Genomic DNA, 20,045 nt, shown 5'->3' with positions numbered 1-20,045 from the left:
GCAATTTGTAAATCACTGTGCACACAGTGAGATGGGCATCTTAAAAAAGATGCTCATGTAGCATAGCGCTGCATGCTTGATTGGTTATCAGCGCAGCTTTTCAGTGGCTGAAGATCTGGCTGGGAGAGCTCAGTGGAAAAAAAAAAAAAAAAAAAAAAAAGAAAAGCAGGAGATAGGACTTCAAGGGTGAAATTCTGCCCTTAATAAGTTAAGGGGATTTTGCTGCTGACTTCCACGAGGTCACAGTTGCTTCTGGGGCTGCAAGGGAGAGCATTTGCAATACACTTCTACCCATGACTCACTCTCTGCCTCGGTTTACCTATCAGTAATACTTTGCATCTCAAGACACTGGGAGGCTTAATTCATTAGTGCTTGCAAAGCATTTTAGGTTGTCGGACAAGTAATTCTGTTTAAGGACAGCTACAGTGCTGAGTCACAGGCACTGTGGGAACCAGCACTTTAGATTTCCTAAGCACGGGAGTCAAACAGGTGGAGTAACCTTTTGCAGAAAGGCCAACTCCAGACCTGCCCTAGAGGTACGCAGCCTCCTGGCAGGCAGCAGGGTATTTAAGGGCCCAGAGGAGCACATGTGTGGCACTCGTGAATGAGCAACATTTAAATCGGCTGTGGAAGGCAACCAGCACCAGAGGAGAGATGCTGGTTCTCGTCTCGCCCAAGTGCAGCCACTTTGTGGGGAAAAAAACAACGAAGGTTCACCAAGCCTGAGAAAAGGGAGTGACCCTGAGGGGGGAGCGGATGACACCCTTAGAGCTTCTGGGCTGAGGGGCGTTCAGCCGCGTGTCTCCCAGGCGTGACAGAGCCGCTGGCACCTCAGCTCGAAGTCGTGGATGGGCAGGGACCTGCAGGAGCGTGGCCGAGGCACCAGCGTGGTCCTGCTCTCGGGGTGCCGGCGGCCCGCAGGGACGGAGCTCACCTCCGCCAGGAGCGGGCATGCCCTGCACCTTATGCCATAGGAAACGAAAACAAAGGAGATAAAACCCGGTCAGAAACCTCGTTTTCCTCTATGCCACCGACTCCGGCGTATTAAAAAAAAACAGCCGCTCACACATCCACCGCCTTAGCTCGGGGTGGGATCAGAGCCGGGGAGGTGAGAATAGCCGCCGGGGCCAGCCCAGGCGTCCCGCGGCCAGGTTCCCCCCTCAGGGGGCCCCCAACGGTCCCCTAACGGTCCCCTAACGACCCCCAACGGCCGCGCCGCCTCAGGTAGCGCAGCGGGCTGGGGCGAGCACCGCTCCTCCGAGGGCATTTTTTTTTTTTTAATTTAATTCGTATTTACTTAATTTATTATTATTATTATTATTATTATTATTATTATTATTATTATTATTATTATTTATTATTATTATTTTATTATTTATTATCCCCCTACCTGCGGGGGGATATTTTATTATTTATTACCCCCCCATCCCATCCCATCCCATCCCATCCCATCCCATCCCCACACACACACCCCCTCCCCGTCCCCTCGCATCCCCGTCCAGCTTCTCCGCCTCCCGGTGCCGGTACCTGCCTCTGCCTCCCCCCTCCTCCTCCTCCTCCTCCTCCTCCTCATGCATATGGATGGGAGCATGCGCGGCCGGGCGGGCTCCCCGCCTGCCGCCGTGGGCTAGATGAAGGCGAGCGGCGGCGGGGCTGCCAGACGGGCGGCCGGCTCGGGCGGTGCGTGTGTGCTGCGAGTGAGGGGGGGGCTGAGAGGAGCGGAGCGGAGCTGAGCTGAGAAAAGGGGGGGGGGGGAAGCGAGCGTGGCCGCGGGGCCAGGAGGGGGGGGCGGCGGGGGGCTCGCTGCCACCACCGCCACCACCACCACCACCACCACCTGAAGGCGAGGAGAGGGGCGACAATAAAAAGAGGGACAGCAGAAGGGAAAAAAAAAAAAAAAAAAGAGGGAGAGGCGAGGGAATAAGGAGAATAAAAGGAGGCCGGGCTGCCCCGCATTGAAGAGCGGGGCGCTATTGAAAGCGCGTGAAAAGCGGCGTTGTTCGGCGCGGGTGCGCGCCGCGGCCGGCGCGGTATATTAGAGCGGGGCGGCGGCGGCGGCGGGCAGCAGCGGCGGCGCCTCCTCCTCCTCCTCCTCTTCTACCACCACCACCACCACCACCTCCTGCTTCTTCTTCTTCACCACCACCACCACCACCTCCTCCTTCCTCCCGGAGCGAGAGCGGCGGCCTGCAGGCGGGCAGCGCGGCGGCGGCATGCGGGCGGCGGGCTGCCTCGGCTCCCTGGGCGTGCTGCTGGCCCTGCTGGCGCTGCGGGCACAGGTAGGTGCTGCGGCGGGGGGCTCGCCGCTTGCCTCGGGTTTTTGTGGGTTTTTTTAAGGGGGAAAGCCTCCCGGCCCCGAGCCTCCGGGAGCGGAGGTGCTTGCTGCGAAGTTTGCTGCGGGGGCTGCCAGGCTCGGGTCCCCGGGAGGGGAAGCTGCACTTGGTGCATCGCTTCGGCTGCGAGTTCTCCTCCTGCCTTTGCTTTTTCTGCAATTTTTTTATTTTTTTTTTTTTGTCTTTTCAAATCAGTGCTCATGGCAATGCTCTGGGTGACTAATGGGCAAGGGCTGAATTTCAGCTGGGCAGCCCTGGGGGTGGAAATTAGCTTTTTTTTTTTTTTTTTTTTTTTTTTTTAACTTGTCCCAGCTGCACCCCAGAGAAAGCAGGGGGTTGTGTTTGCAGGGTGCCTTCACTGCCTCGCCTTGTGCCCTCCTCTGCATGCACTGGTTTGCTGTAGTTTTATTTCCAAAGGATTTAAAGGCTTTCCATAGCACACTTTTTTCTAGAGTTGTTACTTCATTATTTTTTTTTTTTTTTCCAGTTTTAACAGTGTTATTTAGTTAGAATGATTTATGAGCCTTTCCCATGGATGTCTGCTAGGGAGAAGCTTGAGGCAATTGCATTTTTTTCCTTTTTTCTGATGTTATGCGTGTGCTGCTCAAAAGTAAGCTGATTTTAGAATGACTTTTTCCTGTCTGCAGAGTTGTTGTAGTTTGCGTTTGGGGTGAAAGTGAGGTAACCATGTTCTTGTTTCTCGTTTTTTCTTTTTGTTTGTTTGTTTGTTTTTTTTGTTTTGTTTTGTTTTCTCCTCCGCTTCTTTCTTGGGATTAACAGGTGACTTTAGCATCGGGACAGTTTGAGTTGGAGATCTTATCCATGCAAAATGTGAACGGTGAACTGCAGAATGGAAACTGCTGCGATGGCACCCGAAACCCAGGAGACAGAAAATGCACCAGAGACGAGTGTGACACCTATTTTAAAGTTTGCCTGAAGGAGTATCAATCGCGGGTCACGGCTGGCGGCCCTTGCAGCTTCGGATCCAAATCCACTCCTGTCATCGGAGGAAATACCTTCAATTTAAAGTACAGCCGGAATAATGAGAAGAACCGGATTGTTATCCCTTTCAGCTTCGCCTGGCCGGTGAGTATGTGGCCTGCTCGGGCTCTGCCTCTGTTGGATGGTGCTGTTGGAGATGGTTGTAGCAAGCTGAGCCCTGATTTCGTGTACAGGGGAGAGGGACCAGCATCGGGGAGGGAGCAGGCATCTTGGCAAGGGAGTAGGGAATCCACAGCACAGAAATGAGTAAAATGTGGTGGTGTTTTTGTTTTTGTTCCCTGGGGCTCACAATGCACAGCCTGTTAAATTTGAAAGTCAGATGTGCAGCGAGGGGGATCTAAATGGGTCAGGGAAGCAAACCCAGTATCCCTGCACTTTACAGCATGAATAAGTCTCTTGAGAATTAGAAGGTCAGAAGTTCATTTTTTTTTCAAACCAGTGAAGTCTTGGGCTTAAGCCAAAAGAGCAGTGGGTTAGGGGCTGTGGAGGGATCCCGTGTGAAAAGTGTGTGTCATAGCTGGCCTCCTTCCCTGGAGCGTGTTTGGGAAGGCTTCCTGCTTCCCCCAGGGGGAAATCTCACTGCACTGCTTGGTGTTGATGGGAGCTGCTGTTGCTGCTCTTGGTGAGCTGGTTGCCAGCTTCCCTGGGAAGCTTGCTGTGTTTTAAGGTACGTACAGATGCTAGCAGCTAAAGACAGAAAACCCTAGCCTTTGCTTTTGGTCCATTTCATCCTCTCTGACCCACAGCACACCTTTTCTGGCTACTTGGCTCTGTGGCCTGTGGATTCTGGCTTCCCTCTAGCTGTTTGCAAAACTTGGTGGCTCGAGGAGGTGGGACCTCTTGCCAGGCACTTTCCCCAGTGGTGTTAGTTTCAGCAAATGCTGGTCAGCCTTGTGGGGAGATAGAGGACAGGTGACCCCTTCATTAGCTGAAGCTGCCTCGTTGTTGGTCACATAAGGAGCACTGGCTTGGACTTCAGTGCATGTTGTTTCTTCTGGAGAGCTCAAAGGGGGTGTGTGAAACTTTGATGTGGTCAGCCTGGCAGAGGAGTCCTGTGCTTGCTGCACAGATCCCAAGGATCGTTTTTCCAAAACAGCTGTTGTTTGGGATGGTGATCCACTCATGCAGGCTTCAGGGCCGTAGGGTTTGGGGGCTTGTGAGGCTGCCCCAGCCTGGGATGCCAGGAGGTGTGTCGCCTTGTGCCCAGCAGCGCGGCCTCCAGGCAAGCAAAGAGGGAGGATGACTGACATGGGGGGCTCTTATGCAGCCGTGACAGTCTGTGTTTTGGGCTGGCTCTCTGGGATGCTATGGTGTAAGCGCTAGCTCTCTGGGATGCTATGGTATAAAAACCTTCCAGATTTATGCTTTTGAAACTTTTATTTCAAGATCACCTAGGAAACAAAACTGTTTCCCACCACCTCCCCTTCTCCAGAGGTGCTGAGCACACACTTTCCCAGTGACTGCCTTGGGGTATGTTGATGCTCAGCAGTTTTGAAAATCCAGTCATCCTAACCTGGATGCCTAAGGTCATTTGTGCGAGGGGAGGAGGGCTCTTGCACGCATACAGGGGAGGGGTGAACCTCGTTTCCTATCCTCCCTCGCTGCTGGTGAGGTAGACTTTCGGCACCCTCTAAAACTTGGCCCTTCCTAGTCAGATAAGGACTGGTTGCTCTGAGGGCGTGGGCTCTTTTTTTTCTTTTTTTTGGGGGGGGGGAAGCCCGCCCCAAAAGCATTCCTCCTCCAGTTGCAGCGTAGACACCCACTTTGTTAGTCCTACGGCCAAGTGCTGTAGGCAGCCATGTGTTCTTGAGGCGTCCTGTGCTGCCTCCTACCTGCCTCCTCTGTCAGTGGTGACTTCTGGAGTAGTGACGGCCGGAGAGGCAGAAGGGTGAAATGAAGTCTGCGTTTTTAAGGAGATAATATTACGCGGTACAATAGCGGAATTAACAGAAGTATTCTCTGTTGGAAGTACAAGTCCTTTCTTTCTTCTTCTTTTCTTCCCCTAAAATGAATGAGATAAAACTTGTTATCAAATATGCCATCAAAAGGATAAAGGGTTTTGTAAAAATCTGAGGTATTTGAAGCTCTGCCAATGGCTGTAATGCTTGTGCTGCAGGTTTTGACTTTTTTTTTTTTTTTTTTTTTTTCAGAAAAGTCAGGCTTATCAAGGACTTTTTTTTTTTTTTTTTTTAAAGTAGCCCCCTCCCCTGCTCCCAGTCATTCAAATGCCTGGAAACTGAAGCTATGTGTATATAAAAATTACATGAAAACTGAACACACCCCTACAAACACCCCCTTTCAGGGGTAGGATCACAGGGAAGGGAAATCTCCTGGGTAGAAGGAGGGCCTGGGGGTGCAGGGACCTTGGCAGAAGTTTCTTAAGCTTGTCTGCATTTTAGTGAAAGAAATGCTTCTATTGTCCTGCTGAATCTAATTGAGCACTGGAATCCTAGAGCAGCAGCAGAACTCCAGTGCAGCCCCTGAAATGTGTAAAACTTGACAACTGCTGACACTCTGGTTCCTGCAACTGGAGTTTTTTGGAATAAACTCTTGCATTCCCATGCAGAAGGGACTTTTTGAGACTGCGATAATTGTTCTCAATTATCAAGCCTGCCTTCCAGCTTTAACTTCGTAGGACACGGCTTTCGGCTGGCCATTGTGACTTTCAAAAAGCAGCGGAACAAAAGAATATCTAATGTGGCAAAGCTCTTATTTGTACTAAAACTGTGTCCACAAATCATTTTAGGAGTTTTGAAAGCTCTAAAGATAACCTAGTAAACTTAATTAGTTAAATCTGATACTGAAATTTCAGCACTTAAAACAATTTCTTTAGATGGGTTAATGCTGTTGACTTTAGTAAAAGCTCGAGACCAGCTTTGCATTTACAAATGTGTCTAATCATGAAGGTTTTCTTTGAATACACCCAAATGAAAATTAATAGTAATAGGAGCTAGACCAAAATGTTAATCATATTGCACTTGAAAACGTGTACTCGTCTCTGAATGTGCACGATTTGTGTTCCTCCATCCGAGGGAGGCTTTTCTTAGATGTTCCAGCTTGAGTCAGCAACATTAAGGAGCCTTGTTGCTTTAAAAATCAAACAAAACCAAGGCAAAAACAACAACAACAAAACCACCCCCAAAACGCCACCTCTTCCCATGTCAAGCTGCCCCTCGTGCTTTTCATCAGAAATAGTTATATCGCATTAGAGGTCTTTATTTGTCGCACAAGAAAGGAATAAAAGAAAATGGTGTGGTTTAAATGGGTTGTTAGGTTTGGCTTGTAATGCTGACTTGAAGCAGCAGAGCCTTATTAATAACTCATGCAGTTTGCTGTTGTCAGTTTTGATATGTGCCCCTGTGAGTAATGGGTGTGGAGATGGTGGGCCGTAAATTCATTTAAGTGATTGGAGGCTTGACGAAGTTGCTAGGAAACAGGGCAGCAGACCAGCATAAAAGAACTGAAGTGCATCCAGGAAGCTACCCCTGCACTAGCTGGCAAGTCTAGAGTAAATTGCAATAATAATAAGATTTTGAAAAAGTACACCTAATGCATTCATACTTTCATTTTGAGACTTTAGTGACTTTCGTGACAGGCAAGCTTGGCTTATGAAGCCATACAGAAGAGTATGGAACAAAAGAATTTCCATGTTCCACTTGTCAAAGTCAGTCTCAACAAGTTTTGTTTCGTGGTAGACACATGCTACTCCCTGACATAAATCAAATCTCTTGGCTTTCTAAAAGAATCAAACGACATTCAAAGTGTGGTGTGCCCTGTACCTTGAGGGAGCACTGCATAAATTAACTAAGCAAAGCTTAGCAATAAACTTTGCTTTTATGTAAAGAGAGATCTTTTGCAGATTTGATGAGGCTGTGAGTAAGAAGCAGGTCGAAGTTGGCAATTCCTTTGGTATGCATGGCTCCAGTTTCAAACGTCTTGTTTATCCTGAAATTATGATCCTTGTAATTATTTAATATTGGGGCCAATTGCACCAACCCACCAGCAAACTACTGAGGTGGAAAAAAACCCTCCAGCATCTAAATAGCTTCAGTGTAAAATATGATGAAAAAGTGTTTTGAACATCTTATTTCCATCTTTAAAACAGTAAAATATTCAGCCTTTCTCTCCTTTAATGATAAATCTTGCTGCTGGTTCCTGAAGGTGTAAAAGACGTCCTCTGAGTAGGCGTTGCTTTTTGTGGCTGGAATGGAAGAGTTTTAATGTTGTCTGTTTCAAGACTCGTGAACTTTTTCCCCCTGTCTTGACACAATAGACTTCCAAAATACTGATCTGTAGCTGATTAAACTAGCAGCATTTTGAATGTGATAGAAAAAATATCACTTAATTGAACTGTGTATTTTCTTTTTTTTAAACCAGTAGGTCACAATCATAAAACTAAAGCTTTATTATTATTTGTTCCCCCCCCTCCAGTTAACTTCTGAAAATTTGTAGTAACACATGCTAGGTATTGTTCCAGTCCTTCTTAAAGAATGCCTGATAAAATCATCTTGGAGCATGGGCAGATGAGAACCAATTTTTATAATAAAATGCATATTAATCGAGTAATACCCACACCCTGTCATTTATTGTTGACTAATAATTTAAGAATAAATCTTCAGTGCTTAAAGTGCCATGTTTTGCCTAGGATTACTATCCAAAATGGAGCTGAGAGTATTAAATGACATCTGGAGCATAATTACTATCCATGAGGCTGTTTTTTCCCAGGACTGAAGAGAAGCGATGCATCCATTCAGAGGTTTTGGACTTCTTACATGTTCTTAAGAGTTATTTATGTTCCAGTCAGTTCAGAACTTCATCTTCCTGGTAAATCCATTTGACTATATTACCATAATATGTCTAAAAATAAATCCTCATCCTGCCTGCTTCCAGAATTTTTGTTCTTGTTATAATAAAGGCCTGCTCCAATTTAGCTTCAGTGGCAGCTGGATTGGGCCTCGTGTTGAAGCTTATTCCTAAACTTTCTCAGCCTACATACATCCAGCACTGTCAGCTTGTTTATGCAGCTGGAAGTCTGCATGTCTAAAACGAATTGCATAAAATTGATGCTTTATGCTTAAAATTCTAGTTAGGGAAACTTACTGCTTCGCTGTGGAATGAAGGCTGGAACAGAAGTAAGCTAGTTCTGAAGCTGCTCGAGTTGGGCCTTAGCTAACTGTGAGATGATGTGCAGCTTGTGAGGCTTGTGCTCTCGTACATGACATTTATTCCAGTGTCAGGTCCTAAGTCTGATGCTCCGCAATGCGAAAGCACATGCTACAGTTCTTAAAAGCATTAAAACTAAAGACAGGAGTGACTTTGAGAAATCAGGCTAAACTTAGCATTTCTGAAGATGGATAGAAATTTTATATGTTAATGGTCACAGTGCTACTAATAATTTTAACTGGTAAACCATGTCTGTCCTATATAGGGAAAGATGTGAAAATTAGAAGTTGCTGCATTTGTTTCTTGTTTCTCTGGAGCTCTTGGTTCTGTGGTTGCCCTTCTACAGCATAAATTACACTCGTTATTGCTGTATTCAGAAGAAACTGTAAAACGTGGATAGAAGTGGTTAAAGTGGTTTGTAAATAGTCAAACATCCAGAGTCCTTTACCAGCTCAACCCAGTTCTTCTGCACTTAGGTAAATAAGTAGAAAGACTTCTTGTTCAGGCTTGCTCTATGTGAACCTGACTGTTTTGCTTGGCTGGCTACTAGGTATTCTCTCTATTAACCTTGCCACCCTTTTGTAACTGGTGCATTTAATTATCAGTGGGATGCTTTAAACAGGTAGGGGGACTGATAAGAGCAAGTAATCTGCTTGTTTGGGAAGGTTGAAAGCTACCATTGACATCTTGGCCTACCTGCTTGTCTTTGACTAGTGGGGCTCCGTGAGAAAATAACTCTGTAACTAGATAAGGTGCTGATAAAAGGCTGTTGTCCTGTGATGTGCCCCTGTAGCTGCGATCACTTAAAATCGTTTTTAAATTAATGATTTTTTTTAAAGAAAGGGAGAGGGAGGACCCCAAGTCTCCTCCCTCTCTCCCAGTACATTGTTTCATTAATGCATGCTAGTTTTATGATCGGAATACATTGTAGCCTGGCCACCCAGACAGGGGCATTGACTGCTAATATTAACCAAGAACAATAGTGTGGCCATACTGACTGCAGCGAGGATTACAGAACATAATGGGCCCTATCCAAAAATAATGCTAATACAGGACAAGCAACAGGAAGCAGCAGTAGACTCAGCATTGCTCGGCTCCCAGACAAACCATGGACTTACTTCACACAATGGCAACTTCAGCACATTATGTATTCACAGGACACTCATTATTCCAGCAGGTTGGCCAGATCAGAGATCAGGCTGGTTTATTGGATGCTTAAGCGTATGCATAGTTTGGATAGCGGTACTTTTGCGTCTGTCGTTCGGCAGGAGGGCGGCGGTTGTGTGTTGCAGAGAAGCTCTTGTCTTCACTTACTGAATGCCAGGGAAAGTCATTCCTGAAGGTGCTCCTGTGTTCCTTTCTGTGGCCGTGAAGCATTTACCAGCACTGACAGCGATGCAGGAGCTGCCCAAAGGGACGGCACAGTGTGCTGCGTGTTCATGTGGGCATGTCCCAATGGGACTCCTGGCTGGGCTGCCTGTCGGAGGTTCGGTCTAGCTCTTGGCCAGGGACTCTGAGGCATGAATTGCTGCGACTCCAGCTTTGGTTATGTGCACAGGGCTAGGACAGTAACAGCTGTATGGGGTGTTGCCTTAGTCTTATGTAGGCTGGCCCACAGAAGAGCGTCCTGATTATGCTGTGTTCAAGAAAGGGTCAAGAGGGTTCGGTTGTTTCCCATTTCCCAAACATGTCATCTCTGCATGAGGAGCCACTTGTGCTCAGCTCCTCTGAGGGACCATTACGTTGTCAGGGTTTGCTGGCTGACCACGGCACAGTGCCATGGCACATCTGCACAGGGGTGTTAGGACTTGCTGTGTGGAAGGAGGGGCGCCCAAGTGCCAGCCCTGCTGACTTGTTGGAAGTGGCTTTGTGACGAGTTGTACATCTGCTCAGAGATGCCTTCCTCCCTGGCCCTTGGGCACTTTGAGATACTCCTTAGTTTCTCCCTTCCCTTCTTGTCCTCTTATAGCTGAAGGGTGCAGGGCTTGCAGCAGCTCCTGGTGGTTTGCTGTGCCCCCTGTGACAGCCTCCTGGCCTTCTTCCCACAAGCGCAGGCAGCGCACGAGGACTGCTCTGAGCTGGGTCTGCACGGCTGCGTGGCTGGCAGAGCGCGAGGAGAGCACTGCTGAGCTTAACCTGCTCGCCTTGTTTGGCGGAGGAGGAGCAGGCGCAGCATCCAGAATGCAGACTTCCCACCGTATTTGTCTAGTCATGGTTTCACATGCTCAGCAAAGCTCTTGCATGGTTTAACCACAAGGATAGGAGGGAAAGAAGTTTGACTAGTTGCAGCCTCTTTCAGAAAGGAGGCTGTCCTTTCACTAATAAGCCTGATGTTTCATTCTTGCTCTGTCCCACTGAATCGCAGAGTGCCTTTAGAAGCCAAAGTACAAAAACATCTCTTTTGGGTGGATGTCTGGATGAAGGGGGGGAAGAAGGTAATAAAGCAGGGAGCTTTAAACACCTGCTTACATGGAGCTGCTAATATTCCAGTTAAATAACCAGAAAAGAGATTGCGTTGCCCTTTCAGACCCCTAAAAGGGAATTTCTCTGATGGATTTTAGTCCTCAAAGCTTTCTTTGAGTTGTGTTATCAATGGACCAAGACTAAATCATGGTGGTTTGACACTGAGGAAAACAACTCTAGCACATGGGTGCCTTCTTTATTTTTTATTTTTATCCTTTTGGATTGTGAATGCAAACGTTTCCATCCTCTCGTAGCTCAACTCCTAGGAGTTTTGCTTACATTTGACCACGCTGTCTTCCAGTCCTCTGGACAGATCAGGCTGTGGATGTTCTGCAGACTGTGCCAGTTTGCCATTCCTTTCAAGCTGCCTTTCCTCTCAAGCCAGAATCCCTGCCTTCTGGTCAAGCTCAGGTTTACAGTGGCTAATTGGGTGTGACTCCGGAAAGTTCACTGCTGCCTTTTTGCCTAGGACATTGCTTTGATGGAGTAAGGTGCATGATGTGGAATTCTTGTGTCTGGATATATATTTATTCAAAGATGGGCAGAGGTCATCTGTGGGCATGGGAAAACTTAAACCTCCTCGCTGTAAGTAGTCATTCCTGAGATATCTTAATTGTTGATCTATAGAGTGGGGATGATATGCACTTTTTAAAAATCTCGACGATGCAGTCTTTGCACAGAAGTGCCTTTTATTTCGCGGGGGGGGGGGGGGCAGGGATTGGCTAGAGGTATGTGGTGGCTGCACTGCTTGCTGCTCTCGTGGGGCCATGGGTTTCCGTGCCTTTTGTTTAGGAGTGTCCCACATTGAACGCAAAGTCTTGTCCTTTCTCTGCCCCGTGCTGAGAGGGATAGAGCCAAGAGATTAAACTGCCATTCTTTGTATCTTCCCTTTTCAGGATGGGGATTCCTCATTTAAAATATTCAGATGAGGTGAGAGGGGGCACACAGAAACGAGAGAATTGCTCGGGTGGGTCTCTCCCCCTGGTGTTTTCTTTCCATCCAGCTAAGCAGAAGCATCTTCTCCCTTTACACAAACTGCTGTTGGAAAGTGGTCACACAAGTATCTAGCAACAGTAGCACTTAAAGCCAGGATTCAGCCTTTCCTTTCCTTAAGGGCTAGGTGTGTTGGTAAACAGTCCTGAGAACCAACCGGGAACTGTTGCTATGAGTTTAGACAAAATATCTTCCAAAACAATTATGCAAGGCCGAAAGGAAAACATCCTTAACTTTATTGGAAGTAGTGCAAGTTGCCATAATTCATTCTCTATATCATAATATTTTTTTCAAGCTTGCAGTAACATGTTGCGCTTCTCGGTGTTTGTAATTAAACCACTGAGGAAGCACCCAAGATAGGGTAATGGATGTCTTAATATGGCTCAGGAGTTAGAGTTGGGTTTTGTTTGTTTGCTTTTTGCCTCTGACTTGTGTAAGGACTACTTAAATCGGCTTTAAACAGCATTAAATGATCACATAGTGCTTTTTCTGTTTTAGGAGTCTCTTCTGAGTTGAGATACTTGTTATAGACGAGTCACACGTAATGTCACTTCTATGAAATATTAACCAAAAACGGTGTGGCCATGGAGCCTTCCTGTAAAGGTTTGGGTGCATGTTGCAGCTTGCCCAGCTTTGCTTACTTTTTGAAGCATTTTCCCACAGTTATCAGTGAACGAAATGGAATCCTAGTCTGCTTTGAATATGAAACATATTTAGGCTATATTCCAAGCTGGTGTCCATCACAAACTAGGTTTTCATTCAGAGGCTGCATGCTGTGTCCAGTCGTGAGAAAGCAGTCTGCCTCAGCGCTTTTTTTTTTCTTCCCTCCCCTTTCTCCCCCCCAAGGAATTTGAGCTCTGCTTTACGCTTGCACCTTGTAGCAGCAGCTTACTCTCACGACTGTATTTTGGTTTCTGCTACAGAAAGGTGTTAAGCACTGCAGACTGCTACTGAGCACAGATACAATTAAGAAATAAACCTTACCGTGCACAGCTTCTATGGCAAAGGATCAAAGTCCTTCGTGGAGAGAGTTTATAGATGGTCTATTTTTGTTCTCACCAGAAAGATGTTACTTTTATTACCTCATTTGTAGTTCTTATTATATTTATCAAGTCATGGGGGGGGGGGGGGGGGGGGGGGGTCTTATTTTTCTTTCATATTTTTCCTCAGTTTTTTTTTCTCTTGAGGGCTTTTTGGAGATTCTTTGTTTTGTGTCTTGAATCACTCTAAGTTTGGATATGGCTGGCTAAATAGCAATTTTTGGAAGATACAGCCTCGATACTATTATCTCGGGGCAGAGAGGGGGAGGGGGATACGTTTAATGCCTCTTGTTCTCAAGTTGGGATTGAAGATAAAGGTGGCTTAGATGTAATAGCTGGCATCCTTCCAACCCGTGGAGTCACTCTGGTTAGTTTATGCTGATGATTATTATTACTGGAGTGCTGGAGAGCTCATTGGCAGGTTAGGCTGTCTGTAAATGTGACACGGGGTGGATAGCCTGGCTTCCCTTTCCCTGCTCTTCCAAATAGTCTGATTTTAGCCTTTGTTTTACAATGCTGCTCTCTTCCCCCACCCCCTTTCCACATCCATCAGTTCTTCCCTCAGTTACCTGATACTTGTGGGAGCTGCGATGGCCCTCATGCAGACAAAGCTTTCAAAGGGGGTGCTGAAAAGCAAAGTCCCTAGAGATTGCGCTGTCAAGGCAGAGCACAGTAATCTTAGCAACACTTCTTGCTTTCAGGGTGGCTGGGGGCAGGGAAATCAAGACTACTTTTCTCTAACTAAAATTCTTTTGAAGCAGCTCTTGAGAGCAGGGTTTTTGTTTGGGGTTTTTGGATGCTGCTATGCCAGTTCAGTGTTTTCTCTCTTCCACGTGCAGTTCTTCAACACATGCTCAATTGTGGCTACAGCATGGTGTCAAAGGCTGGGCTTCCTGGCTAAGTACATAAGACGCATTAATGATGACAAAGATGAGCTATCCAAGGTGAAAGGTCTTCTAAGTCAGACTGGATAAGGTAGCTTATGGGGTTTCAAGAAGATCACGTTTGTCTCAAGTATAACCTATTACCTATTTATGTTTTCAAGTATTCTGTTTTAGGGCACAGACCAGAATTTTTTTGGAATTAAAGTTGGATTACTTTTTCTTTGTGTTGTATGTGGCTTTGAAACTGACTCTTATTCTTCTTTTGCAGAGATCCTACACGTTGCTTGTTGAGGCTTGGGATTACAATGATAACTCAACTAGTAAGTACCTGTTCCTCTGCTTTACTTTGCTCAGAGTCCTTGGTTTCCTGACTATTGAAAGGCCTTTAGTAGGCTACCCAGCCTACTGTGAATAGGGCACAAGGGGAGTGAAAAGCTCTCCTGCAGTCTGAATTATTCAGAACAACTACTCAGGGTTCTGCAGTAGCCTGTCCCCTTCTCATTGCCTCTAGAGGTTGAGTAACTTGCTCACTTAAGCACCAACAGTTTGATGCCTGAAAATAGATGCTGTTAATTCTCCCTTCCTCCTGAGGGAGAATAAAAGCCCAGGAGTTTTTTTGTGGGGTTTTGTCGTTTTACTTTTTTAAGGAGTGATATTTAGAAGCATAAATGTTGTTGACTAGGGACCTCTTTATAAACCGTGTACTTGTCAAAACTGAATGTTCTACATTTAAAAAAAATAATCTTTGTAGAACTTGATACAGATATTGATCTAATGAGTGTAGAAGAGGAAGGGAAACAGAAATGATAATCATTTCTTCCTTGGGGGTTGCATGTCTAGGGATTTATATTCAGGGACTGAAAAAATATTTACCAGACACCACCTGGTAGAGCTGGCTGGAAATCAAGGGTGGGAATCTTTTGCCTGGAATGTCTTTAGTTGGTTTCGGAAACTTTGTGCTGAGCTTTTACTGTTGGCTAAGGGAAGCTGTGTTGAGTCTCTTGGCATAATGAACTGTTCTGTATATTGCCTACTGCTGCTGAAGTAGGTGGGCAAAGTAGCTCTGTTCTCAATGTAAGGCTTTAATAGCGTGTGGTAAAAGCCACAGGAGAAAGTATGAATAAGAACTCGTAAACTTGTGACGTTACAAGCCTTTTCCTTCAAGAAGGAATCAACAGCACTGTGGCCCATCTAACCCAAACAGCTTGTAGACCGCTTTGGACTGAAACAGACTTCACAGAAGAAGGCCCTTGTAGAAATGTGCATGGTGCTGTGGCTTTCTGTTTACATTTTAAGTGGCGGAGAGCAGACTGTTCAGGAATGGCTTCTCTTGTCCAGGAACCTTTCTGCAGATCTGCTTTGAAGATTTTAATAATATATGTGTGTGCATATATACATGGGATGTCCTATTTAGTCATTCGTTCAAGAAGAGAAGTCCTTTGCAGATGATTAATATGATCTGGCAGTGGCATCTGTGGTTTGCCTTACAACCTGCCATGTTCAACGCTTTTGCAGCACCTGTGCTTTCAAGCCCAACCCCAGCACAGTAATGGAGATGTCCGGGAAACTTCTTGGTCTTGATTAAATGCATTTTATGGAGGAGCAGAAAATAGATTGCTTCAGCAGCAGAACTGTATTAAAAATGGAAGATGCCTGAATTCAAAATGAAGGTTTTGTTTACAGTAGGATCTGAGGATTTTTTTTCAGACTGGGTCTCTGCCACTACTTTTACTATTATTAGAGCTCATCTTTTTTCATGAAACAACAGCATTTCCAAAGCTGCACAATGAACCCTTTCTTTGCTTTCATGTTCTGGAAGTACAATTGTCTTCAGACAAAATTGCCTCATTTCTCAGCAGTGCATTTGACCAAGTGCAGACATGTTCTTATGTACGTTCCTGATTTGCATTCCTGCACTAGCTTTGTTGTCGCACATCCATCTGTAGGTCAGGCACTTCAGTCACTGTAATGCACAAAGCCTTTTCTTTGTAGTGCATCGCTCCTGCTATGGGAAAGCTGACTGTAAGTAAAGAATGTCTTGAAGAACTAGTTAAGGAAATAGAACTACACAATTGTCATCATATAAAGTGATGAGTATTTTTTTGATGCCCAGGATTTTCTTTCAACCTAATTACTGTTGAATTGTAAGAATTCCATGTGGTAGCTCTTTAAAAAGCGAGTTTAGTAGGCTTTGTGTATTTTGCAATAGTTCTAGCATCCTCCAGATTGTTAGGAGATCCTAGAGTGGCTGCTTCCTTCCCCCCCTACATTCCACTCCTCCTACGTTCCCTTTACCACATACTCTCTTGTCTCACTTCCAAGAGTGGCTTGCAGTTAAATTCTGGCCCTGTTGAAGTTGATGAGAATCATGCTTTGTTGGAGCCAATACTCAACGTAAATGGTTTTCTTACTCTGGTTCTTGTCTAGATTCCATCTTGCTACTGTTGTTTCATACATAAAGCTAATGGGGCTGACACTGCATCTCAAATGATGTCAAAGAGCTATTGTAAATTACTGGTATCAGTTGCATGTGAATTCCAGTCGGGCATAAGAGACTTCAGCACAATGTAAACCAAGCCATAGCTGGAAATTGTCTGAAACAAAGACTTTCAAAAATAACTGTAGTGTTCTTGGCCACCCAAACTGCTCTTCTGAGTCTGGATTTTTTTTTGTGGTGTTTTTTGTTCTGTTTTGGGTTGGCGTGTTTTGTTGCTGATTGGTGTCTTGTTTTTTTTTTGCTTCCTGATGCTGAGTAGTTACAATTTCCAGAAACTAGACCGCTGAAAGGGAAAGGTGGGCAGTTGAAATAGCTGTTCATTGTATAAAAAGACAGATTAATAGCTTTGAAGTTTAGCCACAGTTAAGGCAAACAACCCTCTGACAGCGAAGTGCAGAGTGGAAGCTAAAGATGTACAGAAGGCCTCTCTCTTCCACTTCATCAATTTCTAATTGGTTAATGTTTCCGCTAACCTTTCTATCAAAGCCTGGGATTCTGAGTCGGGTGATGTCAAGGGAATTATGAAGATCACTTTCTCTCAAGCCTGGCTGAGTTCTTGTTTTATTTACTTAACCAGCCTGCTGCTTTGGGATTGCTCATATAAAACTTAAAACGCTGTTGGTGCAGGCTAAGAATGGAAGAGTTGTTGCAATGCCTTCCCTGAAGTCTGGGTCAGCACACTTGTGTAAGTGCGCACTGACAGGTGGGAATAAGGAAGGGTGGAGAAATTGTTATGCAAGAAGGAACATGCCAATACTTCATTGTGAAAACTGTGGGTGATGGCTAATGGAAAGGGATCTGAAGTCTGTCAGACCTTGACTTGAAATGTATGGTAGTAGCTTTATAGCATGTATCAAACGCAAGACATTTTAGCTGTGATTCAAAGTGAAACTACAGCTGGCTTTCCTCTGGGCCCTCAGCAACAAGAAGTTCAGTGGACTAATAAGGATGTTTCCATTTGTGTTCAGCCAGTGATTAAGGGCTCAACAGAACTGGTGGCTGGAGTGAGATGTAATAGACATACAACAAGGACATGCTTCCTAATGAGCTGACAGATAGGGGAAGAATGATAGAGCAGAGGCAAGATCTCTTTTCCAAGGTGATTGTTTTTCTGGTGCCAAGGACTGAAATAGTTGTCAATGTTACATTCCCCCCAGAGAACAGGAAAAGACTGGAAAAACAAGCATGTGTGTGGTGGTGGGGGGGTGTTGCAAAACTAAGTGGAGTGTCATTCCCCTTCTGCCACTTAAAGGAGAAAATGAGAGAGCTGATTTACTCACAAGAAACAGAGGATGTCTTTATGCACAGACCTGGTATTTGGGGAAATGCATTCACTTTCCAACTATGCTGTAGATCGGGGTGTAATCTTGGCAAGTGCAGCAAAGCCATCTCCAGCACGCATGAGTGGAACTCTAATCGCTTGACTAGCCCCATTCAAGGCAGATAGATATGCATCTGCTTAAGTACCTCTTAGAATTAGTTAGTAATCTTGTTGATGAGATCTAAGAGCCTTACACCTGCACAGTGCAGGGCATGATATTGCTCTGGATATACCAGTATGGAAAAGTCCTTAGGCACCTACATTACCTGTGAATGGGATTTAAATTAATAAAAGCCTGCATGTGTTTGAAAGTCTTAGACGTAGATGTGGGGTTGGGGGCTTAGTGCCAATGAATAATAAAGACTGATTTAAATGGAAAATATTATAAAACCAGAAATACCTGAAAGTGCATAAGAAGTTGATGCCCTTAATTTCACACTGTAAACACTTGATGAACGCTGCAGGCTTGAGCCAAGAATACTCATAAAAAATCAGTAAATGCTTACTGTGTGTATACACGTATTGATGCTCTTCTGTGGTTGTGCAGCTAATGCTTTGACTTAACTACCCTCGAAACTGTAGGCAAGCAGGCAGGATTGATAATAGGTATCTGAGGCTTGCAAAGCGTGTTTGGATGTTCTCTTTGAAAGCAACAAATCAAAGGTCCTTAGCAATACGTTTAGAAGTATTCTACATGAAACACTGCCTGTGTGTTGTGTTCAGCTTTATGTAGCAACTTCATTAGTCTTCAACTCTGCCTTCCATAAAATCTCCAATCTTTCTTTTGTAATTGTCAGAAGAACAGCTGAACGTCAGTATGCTTTAATTCTTCACACTTGAATGTGCTTGTACTTCATACGCTGCTTTGTAACACGTCGTTGGCAAAGTGCCCTTCTACCTAAATTTTTTCTGTCGCTGGATTGTGCTCCTGTATACAGAACAGTGTAGCCTGGTACTTATTTTTGTTTTTGTACGATGTCTGCAAGGATATTTTGGCTGTTTTATGATAAACTTTCACTTGGCAGTCAAGTGCTTGCTAGCAGCAGGTTGTAAGGCAGTGTCAGATCATTTAAGTCACAAGACCTGGACTATGAAGTGAAATACCACAGATATATACAATGTTCCAAGCTAATGTGAAATATTATTATTTCAAGCCATAATTTAGACAGTTGTATGGCTCTGAAAGCCAAAAACCTTTTGCTGGAACTAAATGTCAAGTACAAAGTCTAAACTTTGAAATGCTCTATAGAAAGAAGGGGAATGTATAGCAAATATATGCACTAATTTGAGTTCCCTGCCTGGAGCTCTGGCGATCTTGACTTTTTAGTGTCAGCTAACATCTGAAAGAAGAACTTCCAAGGTATTTCTCAGCTGAAGCCCAGTGAGATCGCTGATGTCAACAATGCCAAAGTTGCTCGTTTTCAAACTAGTGTTTACATCGGAGTCCCAGAAGGCTGCAAACTTTTTGTAGTGCTTGTGTTCAGCTTGTAGACATTGCTTTATTAGGCTATTGTAATATGATTTTCTTGTAAATATTCCAGTTAAGAACAAAAGCAGTACCAGCAATGGAGAAGTAGAGGAAAGCAAGTTATGTGCTAGCCTACTGGAGCTAGAAGTAAAAGCAGCTGAATCTTCTCTAATCACTAACTGTAGGATTCTTAATGGGTGCCCTCACACTGAGAAGGGGTTAAGTGATTGGCAGGGACCTAACAGTCCCTTTGGACTTCAAGCTTTGTTTGCTTTGATAGGTATGTGTATTTCAGTTAATGGTCTGCGGCTCCAGGGCAGTCTTATTGCGCTTTCTAAAAGAGAAAATTAATAAAATCAACTGGCCGCCTCAAAGAGTCTTGTATGTGAAGGTAGAGACAGACCTGTGATGTGGGAGGTGACAATACCTAAACGTAGGTGTAACTCTGCTGTCTCTTCCAACATCTAGATCCTGATCGCATAATCGAGAAGGCATCTCACTCTGGCATGATCAATCCAAGCCGCCAGTGGCAGACACTGAAGCATAACGCAGGAGTTGCCCACTTTGAGTATCAAATCCGTGTGACTTGCACAGAACATTACTATGGTTTTGGCTGCAACAAGTTTTGTCGACCAAGAGATGACTTCTTCACTCACCATACCTGTGACCAGAACGGCAACAAAACCTGCTTGGAAGGCTGGATGGGACCAGAATGCAACAAAGGTTTGTGATGGGTGCCCTAACCCTAGATTATCAGCAGTCGTGGATAGGACTTGAATGCTTCATATTCAGGCTGAGATTCGGTGATCAGTTTGCCCTGATAACAGGGCTGAGCACTGATGGGACAGTGAGTAACTTACTGCACACAGAACTAGGGGCAG

General features: G+C 45.1%; 1 protein-coding gene across 1 annotated transcript in view; it reads left to right on the top strand.

Moving 5' to 3' along the window:
• Positions 1–2,045: 2,045 nt before the first annotated feature.
• JAG1 (jagged canonical Notch ligand 1) overlaps positions 2,046–20,045 on the top strand; it is a 37,112-nt gene continuing 19,112 nt past the window's right edge. The window contains exons 1-4 of the mRNA XM_082757136.1: positions 2,046–2,279; positions 3,114–3,419; positions 14,147–14,198; positions 19,633–19,887. Coding sequence (XP_082613262.1) covers positions 2,214–2,279; positions 3,114–3,419; positions 14,147–14,198; positions 19,633–19,887 — 679 coding nt within the window. The 5' untranslated portion in view covers positions 2,046–2,213. The remainder of the gene's footprint in view (positions 2,280–3,113; positions 3,420–14,146; positions 14,199–19,632; positions 19,888–20,045) is intronic.

This window comes from Aythya marila (genome assembly GCF_965140915.1).
Source record: "Aythya marila genome assembly, chromosome: 3".
Lineage (NCBI taxonomy): Eukaryota > Metazoa > Chordata > Aves > Anseriformes > Anatidae > Aythya > Aythya marila.
Note: the sequence above shows the minus strand (reverse complement) of the source record. Positions and strands in the feature narration are given on the sequence as shown.